At 42.7% G+C, this 10612-nt stretch overlaps 1 protein-coding gene across 1 annotated transcript; it reads left to right on the forward strand.

Annotated features, from left to right (window-relative positions):
• Positions 1 to 1487: 1487 nt before the first annotated feature.
• On the forward strand, positions 1488 to 7238 carry LOC149158405 (uncharacterized). The gene is made up of 2 exons (XM_089433968.1): positions 1488 to 2870; positions 3006 to 7238. Exons 1-2 carry the CDS (start codon positions 1488 to 1490, stop codon positions 7236 to 7238), a joined length of 5616 nt encoding a protein of 1871 aa, XP_089290094.1.
• The last annotated feature ends 3374 nt before the right edge of the window (positions 7239 to 10612 follow it).

Consider the following 10612-nt stretch of genomic DNA (forward strand, 5'->3'; position numbering starts at 1 on the left):
TATAATGGTATCGCCGATCCAGCGCCAAGAGGAATGTCTGAACCCACTACTGGATGCTCAGTCACTTCAATGTGGTTTGGATTTGAGTGAGGGGGTGGAATGTCCTATTGAAAAAGATCCCCCGAAGGCGCTGGCTCAAAGGAAGGAGATGGGGGTGAAACAACAACAAGTAGATGTAGGGTCCGAAGCGAGAGCAGGGGACAATCAAGTGTCGGGGAATCACTGGAGAGAATCTGAAAGTGCAGAGAGGAAGCTGATTGTCTATGGAGGGTTACCACTAGAGAAGAGCGAGATGGAGATAGGCCGATAGGTGAGTGATGAGTGGAATGAGCCGGTTTAGGGTTAGGGCAGCTAAAGATAGGTTGGTCATGAAATGGGTCCAGAGAATAATCAACAGCCTCGAAATCCATATCCTCCATGCTGCAGCTGTAACAGAAAAGTAACCGCCGGAGATAGTGGGCGCCTACAGGGGAGCGGAGGCATCGAGGGGAGCCACCAAAGAGTTAGTAGTGTTACGGTTGTCTGCAATAATCAATGATTAACCGAAACCCCCTCTAGGGTAAAACCACTTGGATTTTCACTTATAACATAATTACCCATAAGATTTTTTCTCAAACATTTAAATCATTTCGACATAATTTTTCTAAACCATGAAAGAGAGTGCCAATAGAGAACCAACTTCCATACATGTAACATACTAAACAAGGTGATAAATTCGTGATAGACATTCGCACCCATATCAAATTCAACAAAACCATGAGCCATATCAGATTTCATATATTAAAAAACAATTTGATAAAAAAGTATTCAAAATATATAAACTCGAAAGTCTAAAGTAGCTTGGCAGTTTTAGAAAATTGTTCATGCAAAAAGTAAACAAGAAATCTAAAACAGGAACACAATTTTTATTCTTGATGTTCTTGTGGCCCACTTGTTATATCAAAAAGTTCTATATCATCGAGAGCAGTAGGAGCTGTGAATCTGCTAGATGCTTCAACAACAAATTCATCACTCAATTCCCTATCAATGTCACAATCAATGTACAAATCAACTTCATCCATTCATGTAATTCAAATCAGATCAATCCACAGAGTAGAGGAATTGGATGACTCTTTAGCCACATTTTTTAAAGTCAACTACAAGTTACTACGACCATAAACAAGATCTTCTAATCTTCTAGATAACAATCTATTTCTTTTCGAAAAAATGTTGAAAATTGAGGGCGGAGGTCGAAGAACCGAGGCGACGGTGAGAGTTTCGAACTAGGGTTCACGGGTGTGCAGGCCTGACAGAGTCGACGGTGTCAGGGATCGGCCCCTGTGACGAGGGACGGAAGCCGTAGACAGGGTTTCGGCCTTTCTGTCCACAACGACTCTTAACCCAGGTATTTCTTTAGAAAACCACGTTTTAAATCTAGCTGATAAATACTGATCGGGATGGACGAGACTGGGGGGGGGGGTGCAAACCCCTCCTTCAGAAATGTAGTGATGGGTGAAACCAGTGCAGAAGGAAACCTCAATGGAAACAAGGAAAACATAGCCCCGGTAATGGGCAATATCTGGCAAAAGAGGATGAAAGGTAAATGCCTTCCTCGAGCTCAGAAAAAACCTAGGTATATCATACCCTTTAATAAACTGGAGGAATACAATAGCTATATGAAGGACCATGCATTAATCTGCAAATTTATTGGCTACTGGCCTTCAGAAAAGGAGCTGAACAGATGGATAGAACTGCGATGGAAACCCCGAGGCCATATAGATCTGAAACTAGGAGCGAAGGGTTTCTTTACGGCCGTATTCACGAATCTGGAAGATAAGAACAGAATTTTTGAGGAAGGGCCGTACTTCCTGAATAATGCTGGTCTGTTTATGAAACACTGGGAGGAGCGGTATAACCCTGAAAAAGAAAAGTTAATGGATGCTCCGGTATGGGTTAGGCTGTTTGGGTTACCGGATGAGTTCTGGGACCCGGAAATCTTGGAAGGTATTGGAAACTCAATAGGTAGTTTCGTGAAGACTGCAGAGGCCACAAGAAGAGGGAAGTACAATGCCTTTGCTAGAATTTGTGTCTTCATGAACTTAGCTGAACCTCTCCCGGAAAATATTGACCTGGAATACCATGATGAAGTCTGGACGCAAGCGCTCGACTATGAACACATCCCCTTCCGTTGCCGGAAATGTCATGAATATGGCCACTTATTTAGGAACTGTCCATTGAACAAAGAGGAAGGAGAGAGGCCAGGAAAAGATAGAGCAGCAGATAGAGAGGAAGGCTTTCAACAAGTCTTTAGAAAGAAGCGACCAAATAAGGAAAACCTGAAACCCAAAACGCAAGAAACCCCCAGCACTATCAAAAGCCAAAATAAGTTCCAGGTATTGCAAGATAATGCGGAAGGGTTCGAAGTAAATCTGAATGACGATGAAGAGCCAGAGAACTCGCCAATGGAGGTTGCCCGAGAAGAGAAAGAGAAAACAGAAAGTACATACAAACCAAACAAGGAACAAACAGAGGAAAAAGAGACAGAGGAAACAATGGAGTCGCACATGGAAGTTGAAAACCAAATGGAAAATGAGGCTGAAGAGGAAAAGTTAATGAAGAGACTGCTACAGGAGTGGAAGTATTTAGATAGCAGATTTATACCGGAGAAACAAAAACAGTTATTCAAAGAGGCCTTCCAGAAATACAAGGAACGGAAGGAGGAAAACATGGAGGAACAAATTGCAGAGGCTGGGGAACAGCAGAAAGAAATAGAGGAAATGGGAAATTTGGGAAAAAGCAGCAGGAAAAGAGGCCGGAGAACGCTAAATGAAACTATACAGTCAGTGGGTGAAACACTGATCAACTCTGGTAAAGTGATACCTCTGTCAGAGGTATTTTTCCCCGCCCTCCAAAAGTTTTAAATGATTGTTGTTAGTTGGAATATTAGGGGCCTACACAGTAAGGGGAAGCAAAGATATTTGAGAGATAAACTCAAAAAAGAAAAACCCAGCATTATAATACTGCAGGAGACTAAAATTGAGGCAAACCAGTTAGAAGAAATAATTGAGAGAAATAGATTGAATTACAAAGTCATGGGACAGGATGCCATAGGCGCGGCTGGAGGATTAGCAATATTGTGGAACCCAAATGAGGTACTTCTGGAAAAATGGACTAGCATGCATGGAATCTTAACCGGGATGGGAAGGATAGTGGGGACCAAGGAAACTGTAGCCGTCACAGGGGTATATGGACCCACAAACCCTGCTGAAAAAGAAAACTTTATCAACAGTCTAAAAGCGACCCGACAACTTTTTTCTGGACAACCTTGGATCATTGGAGGAGATTTTAATCTCATCCGATCCCTGGACGAGAAAAAAGGGGGAGTCCGAAGGCTGGATCAATTCATGAATAAGTTCAATGAACTGATAGAAGATCTACGAGTAGTGGACATGAAAACCATCAATGGAATCTATACATGGAATAACCGAAGAGGAGGTAAGAATCAAATTGCTACAAAACTAGATAGATTTTTAATATCTGAAGATATCCTGAACAGAGATATCTTTGTCGAAGCCAAGATCATCCCCTCTTTGGGCTCAGATCACTGGCCAATCCGATTGGAAGTGGACATTAAAAAGATCCAGGGTAAGAGACCGTTTCGTTTCGAAGCATTCTGGTTAAGGGATCCGAACTTCATCAAAAAGGCAGAGGAATGGTGGAACCAAAGCCGAGTGCAGGGTAGAGGAAGGATGCACACGTTTCATCTAAAGCTGAAAGACTTGAAGATAAAGATTAAGAAGTGGAACAAAGACGAATTTGGCAATATCATAGAAGACAAGCAAAAATTGGAAAAGGAAATGGAGGATATCCAACAGAAAATAATTGTGGAAGGCAGGACTGAGGAAAGCATCGCCACAGAAGGGGCTCTACTGGGCAAAATGGAGGAAAGAAGAAAACAAGAGGAAATCCTATGGAGGCAGAAATCTAGAGTTAAGTGGCTGCGCGAAGGGGAAAGAAACACGAAGTTTTTTCATCAGGCAATGGTTAAGCACAGACAGGGGAATAGAATTCTCTCCATTAAAAGGAATAATGGTACAAGGGTTGTAGAACAAAAGGAAATCGAGCAAACTTTAGTCGAGCATCATAGAGGAATTCTCTCCGAACCCCAAGTAGATAGAGAGAGAGCTATACAGGAAATCTGCACTGCTATTCCCAGACTAGTTACGGAGGATCAGAACAAAGCCTTAATGAGAATGGTTACCTTGGAGGAACTGGAGGAGACAGTGAAATCAATGCGGAAAGGTACAGCGCCAGGCCCGGACGGCTTTACAGTCGATTTTTACCAAGCTGGCTGGCATTTTCTTGGGAAGGAAATACTAGAGTTGGTAGAAGAATCAAGGGTGCAACAGAAGGTATGGCCAGCTCTTAACTCAACCTTCTTTACTCTAATTCCTAAGGGTGAAAACATGGAGGATGCTAATGGCTTTAGACCAATAGCTCTCTGCAATGTAATATATAAGATCATAACTTCTCTTATTGCCAGACGATTAAAACCCTTGCTAGGGAGCTTAATATCGGCGGAGCAAACTGGTTTTGTGGAGGGGAGACAGATCTTGGATGGTTTAGTTGTCTCTCAAGAAGTCATCCACTCCCTCAAAGATAAAAAACGGAAAGGAATGATGATTAAGCTTGATTTATCCAAAGCCTATGATAGGCTCAACTGGAGATATCTTGAGAGAGTGCTTGCATGCTTCGGCTTCCACAAGAGATGGATTACTTGGATCCATAATCTCATCTCGTCTCCAAACTTTTCAATTTTAGTCAATGGAAACCCATCGAATACGTTTAATGCCTCCAGAGGTATTCGTCAAGGGGATCCACTGTCTCCTTTCCTGTTCATTGTGGCAGCAGAGGGTCTAGGAAGGTATATTACTAAGGAAAAAGTAGCCAACAGATTAAAAGGCCTTCGCTTATGGGGAGACAGACTCCCCCTCACGCATCAACAATTTGTTGACGATATAATGCTCTTTGGGGAGCCAACTGTTAGGGAAGTCAGACATCTGAAGAAAATCCTTGACCTGTTTGCTGAAGCATCGGGACTAGAAATTAACAGGGAGAAATCATGTGTTTTTATCTTCAACACGGTGGATCAAGTGAAGACTCATCTCATCAGAATTCTTGGCTTCAAAAAGGGTGAACTCCCTACCAAGTATTTGGGGAACATGTTAGACTTCACGACAAAAAGATTGAAAAACTGGCAAGGAATCTTAGACAGAATGAGGAAAAAAGTCTCGAGCTGGGCTTTCAGGGTCCTGAATATTGCGGGCAGAATTGTTTTAGCTAAATCAGTATTACAGGCTATACCTATTTACCCCCTATCAATAATGGCGGCCCCGAAAGGAGTTTATGGGAAGATAAGAGAAATCATCAGAAATTTCATTTGGCGAGGGTCGGAGGAAAAAAGGAAATGGGCCCTGGTGGCCTGGAATCAAATTACAGAGAGAAAAGAGAAAGGTGGATTGGGATTAAAAGACCCAGAACTGCTTAATCAAACCCTGGGAGCTAAACTCTGGTGGAGGTGGGTACAAGGGGGAAACGACCTCTGGAAATCAATATGGAGAACAAAATATAGAATGTCAGACTCTCAGTTAGATATTCTAAGGCAAGAGGAAATGCCTCGCGGATCTGCGGTGTGGGAGCTGGCCAGCCAGAATAGAGACATTGTTAAGCAACATGCTTTCTGGGAAATCAGAGGAGGCAATGAGGCTCACTTCTGGGATGACAAATGGCAGCAAAGGGAAAGATTGACAAATATACAGAGCCTTCAATCAATTAGGGATAGTATTGAGGGGAATAGATCAAGTGTCAAGGATTATTGGAAACCTGTCACCATGAATGACTGTTGGAGATCATGGCAGGATCCCACAGAGTGGGATCAAAGCCTCAATCCAGACCTACAGATAGCTTTCAAAAAGGAAATGGATTCACGGAAAATCAGGGTAAGGGAAGGAAAAGATATACTACGCTGGGGTAACACCATGAAAGGACTTTTCTCAGTAAAGGAAGCCTACTATCTCGCAAATCCCCTCAATATCAATGACGGACATCAGGGATGGAGGAAAATTTGGGACCTAAACTGGTGGCCCAAAGTAACCATTTTTGCTTGGATCGCTTTGAAAAATAAAATTCTTACTTGGGACTGCATCCGGAAACGGGGATTCTCGGGACCGTCGCGCTGCTACCTGTGTAACAAACAAGAAGAAAGTAGAGATCATATCATGATTCAATGCCCGTTTATCAAACATCTATGGTCTTGCGTCAAACATACCTTTAATAAACATGGGGTGGAGATTAGCGATTTCAACGAACTGGTTCTTCATTGGAAAGAGGAAACATTCAAATGCAGAGTCATACAGAGAGCTTGGAATCTTGCTTCAGGTTTTGTAATATGGCTGGTATGGAAGGAACGTAATGCTAGAATCTTTAAAAGCATTAATAAAGAGCCGGAGAAAATTTGGGACCAGGTGACAGAGGCTCTACGAGAAACCATTCTAGTAGAGAGATGGCAGGATGAAGATTGGAAAGCAGATTTAGAAGAACAGGAAATTTTACGCAGACTAAATCTGAAATTGGAAATGGTGCAACACCAATTCAGAAAAGGGCAGAACATGCAGACTAAAAGCCCAGACAAGTTCACTTATCCCAGGGATCAATTCGTCAAGCTAAATTTCGATGGGGCCTCTAAGGGTAATCCTGGAGATGCAGGGTTTGGGGGTATATTCCGTGACAGTAGCAAACAAGTAAGATGGATATATGCCGACTGGGGAGGCAATATGACTAACAATGAGGCAGAATTCTGGGCGCTCCACACTGGATTGAGAATAGCTATCAGAAATGGGTACTCTAACTTAGAAATTTCGGGGGATTCCCAAATTGCCATTGAAATGGTCAAGAAGCTCAGGAATGGCAAAGGATGGGACAAGGTGACTAAGAGCTGGCGCACAGCAGGTATCGTTCAGGAGATAGAGGGTATGATCAAAAGAATAGATTACTGCATCTTCAAGCATGTCCGAAGAAATGGTAATCAACCCGCCGACTGGCTGGCCAACTGGGGCAGCAAAGGACAACAGAGCAAGATTGATAGCCAATGGAGGAATTCGGCGGCTAACAGGGAATGGAAAGATCTAAACACGCTCATTAAGGCCGATCATGATAGCGCCATCGGGGATTACACTCAGATTAATGAAGGACATCAGTAAACGGCAGAGACACGATCGAACTACAGCCGAAGTTCGATTGCTGAAGGTGACGGTGTTATCGGGGAACACACTTCAATTAATGCAAGATAGGACCAATTGGCAAAGTTATGATCGAACCATGACCAAAGCTCGATTACATCAGGTGCTAAATGGCATACCAATACACACAATGATGAAGCACGATGTGAAAGAAGGTACAGTGGCGGCAGAGGGGATGAGTACCAAGGAATTCGCAGTCGATGCGGTCATTAAGACGCATTGGATGAACGGAGAAATTAACGAGGTGCCCGGACACAGAGAAGCAAATATGAGTATAGATGGAACGTTTGGCGATAGTGGAGTACGGGATCCAGATAGGGCGAGGCCGAGAACCCAAATCTGGACACCATTATATATTCACCACAATAGAAACAGGCAAATTATAGAGAACGGGAGTCAGGGAAACAACCACCTTTACGGGATAATTCGGAATTGTCTGCAGAGTCTCCATCGGAGGCAGTCGAAGAAAGGAAGTATTATGAGAAGAAGGAGCGGCGAAGCTGTAAGAGAGATGGAGCCCCGTCCGAGAGGCCGTGAAGCAAGGGAGCGGAAGGAAATTGAGGAAGAACGGGAGCAAGGAAGGGGCAAAGGCCTCCTAAATCGGGATCCCCCAATCACAATTTGGGATACAGAGGATGACTCAGACGGAGATGACGAAGGCGGCTCTGGAAAAAGACCCAAGGAAACACAAAGGAGGAGTTATCAGGGCAGTACGCCCCAAACGGAGATGAAACCGCCCAGGCAGCCAGTTTCTGAGGAAAAACGCTCGGGGCTCCGGAAGAGGGGTCGACCACCGAGCAGCGGACAAAGCAGAACGAGGAAGGAGGAGGGAGACTGCGGAAAGACCGAGTTTGAGGTTGGCGAAAACTCGGGCAGACGGCAACAGCGACAAACAAAGCAGAAAAGGACTGTCATGCACCAGATACGAACGGCAGAAAGGGCGTTTCAGAACAATGCAGACCCCGATATTCGCAAAATTATGCAATTTTTGGAGGAGGAGGCCATCCAAGAACAATCAGCAGACGAAATGGAGGAGTGGGCTTCAATCCTCCATGACCCGGGACATACTCGTGGGCGCAGGACCCTGTTTAAACAATCCCTCCATATGTATTGGGTTATGAAAGGCCTGATGGCGAAGGCCCTGGAACAGGTAGCCAAAGAAATGGCGGATCTGCTCCAGAAAAAACCAGAGATGAGCAGGGAGCTAACCCATATTCGCAGAACCCAGTCACAGCAAGAGGAGAAACTGGACGAGATACTCTGCCTACTGAAGGGCGAGCGTCAAGACCCGGTTCAGGAAGATGGTGTGGAGCACCCCGCGCAAGGAGACGACCGCCCGGTGGACACGGCAAATGCATGAAGACAGATATGTTTAGTTTGACTACTGATGGTCCCGATTTTGTTTATAGCGTTTTAAATGAATAGTAGATATAATAACATAGTTCTGAATAGGGTTTACTGTAAATTTCAAAACAGTTATGCTGTGCTGGCTACTTTGGTTAGACGGAGAGCCTATTACTTTTGGGCTGGATTGAAAAATTATAGATGGGTTTACCCGGTTTCCCCTTGAGGGCGGGCATCTATGGTTTGAACGATGTATCTTTTGTTAAAAATTTTCAGAAATAGAATGAGTACTACCGGAGCTTACAAAAAAAAAACAATCTATTTCTTTTCTTGGAATGAATGTGGTCAAAGGAACTCCAATTTATTTCACATGCTGATGCACTTGATCCATGGCTTAAGATATGAATTGCAAAATTTTGCAATTTTGGTGCCCCTAAACCATAAAATTCCCACCATACTACCTGATCACTTCTTCTCCTATCATACTTTTTTGATTGTGTTGCAAATAATGCTTCTTCTAACCTATATGCCCTCAACTGACTTCTCACCAAACGTGCAAGTTCTATATTTGGATTTAGCTTCTCAATAGCCTAGATAAGTCCATTCATGACTTCTTCATCCCTATGTCTTGGTAACCCAAACAATCTAGGGTCTAAATAGCATGCGGCCACATTTAATGGACTATGCATCATCTTCCATCTTTGATCAATTAAATCCCATATCTCCTGGTAATCAACTTCCACATTATTAAAATCACTTGCAATGGTCTCTTTGCAATGATCAATGATTTCATAAACAAAACCCATACAAGGTTTGTCACCAACAATTATGTGGAGCACATTAACAATTGGGCCACATACTTTTAAAACCTTGTTTGAATTTTCCAAAAAGCCATTATTGAGCAATATTTGCTCAACATTTTTCCCCTTAGGTTTTTTTGAAAGGGTAGATCTCTCCCACTCAATATTGCAAAAAATAGCTCTTAGGCTCATTTTTTCCTCAACAACTCTTTTCAGAGTAATATAAAAAGTGAAAAACCTTGTATCACAAGGCCTCAACAACTCTTTTGATGCATTCTTCCTATATATGCTCAAAGTGAGAAGATGATTGATGATGAAGTTTGCAATTGTTTTGGCTCTTCAGATTGTCTCATTGACCCAAGGAAATTTGGCTAAGTCATGCAACATTAAATCCAAGCAGTGCGTTGCACAAGGGGTCCAATAAATGTGATTATACTTTTCCATAATCAGCTTCCCTGCACCAACCCAATTTGATGCATTATATGTAATAACATGGACCACATTTTCCTCCCCAACCTCTTGAATTACTTCATCCAAAATTCCAAAAATAAATTCTAGTGCCTTCACACGATCCATTGCATTTACTGCTTTCAAGAAAAGTACCCCTTGAGGACTATAAATAAGCGCATTGAACAGCGGGTGGTGACACAAATCTGACTAACCATCACTCAAAATTGTGCATCCTGTAAGCTTCAAAGACTCTTTAATTTGAACCAACTTTCCTGTCACTCTGTCTTTTGTTTTCTTTAGCAAAGTTGTCCTTAAAGCTTTAGATCGAGTAGGAACATAGCCCTTCCCAAAATCAATGGCCTTTCTAATTATATTTTCAAAATATGGACTCTTCACCACATTAAAGGGAATTGCACATGTATAAAAGAATTCTGCAGCAACATCATCAACTTCTTGTTTCTCAAGAGGTTTCAAGAATTGATTTAATGTTTTGGTTCCACCTGCTTTTACTTGAGTAGAACTTGACCCATAAATGGTTGAGATTGAATTAATGGTGTTGGAGGAAGACATGACAATCTCCCTCTCAATTCATTGCCTCTTATTTTCTCTTTTCTCATTTTCCATCTTTGAAGTGAAATAATCTTTCTCCACTGTGGTTTTTTGTTCATTAGAGATCTTAGTGCAGCCATCAACACCACCTCCACTTCCATTGCTAATACTGAGAAGGTGATACATTGCTCT

Source organism: Pinus tabuliformis, chromosome 5_2, assembly GCF_031772625.1.
Source record: "Pinus tabuliformis cultivar Carrire ecotype Pingquan chromosome 5_2, CPIR1, whole genome shotgun sequence".
Taxonomy (NCBI): Eukaryota; Viridiplantae; Streptophyta; class Pinopsida; order Pinales; family Pinaceae; genus Pinus; species Pinus tabuliformis.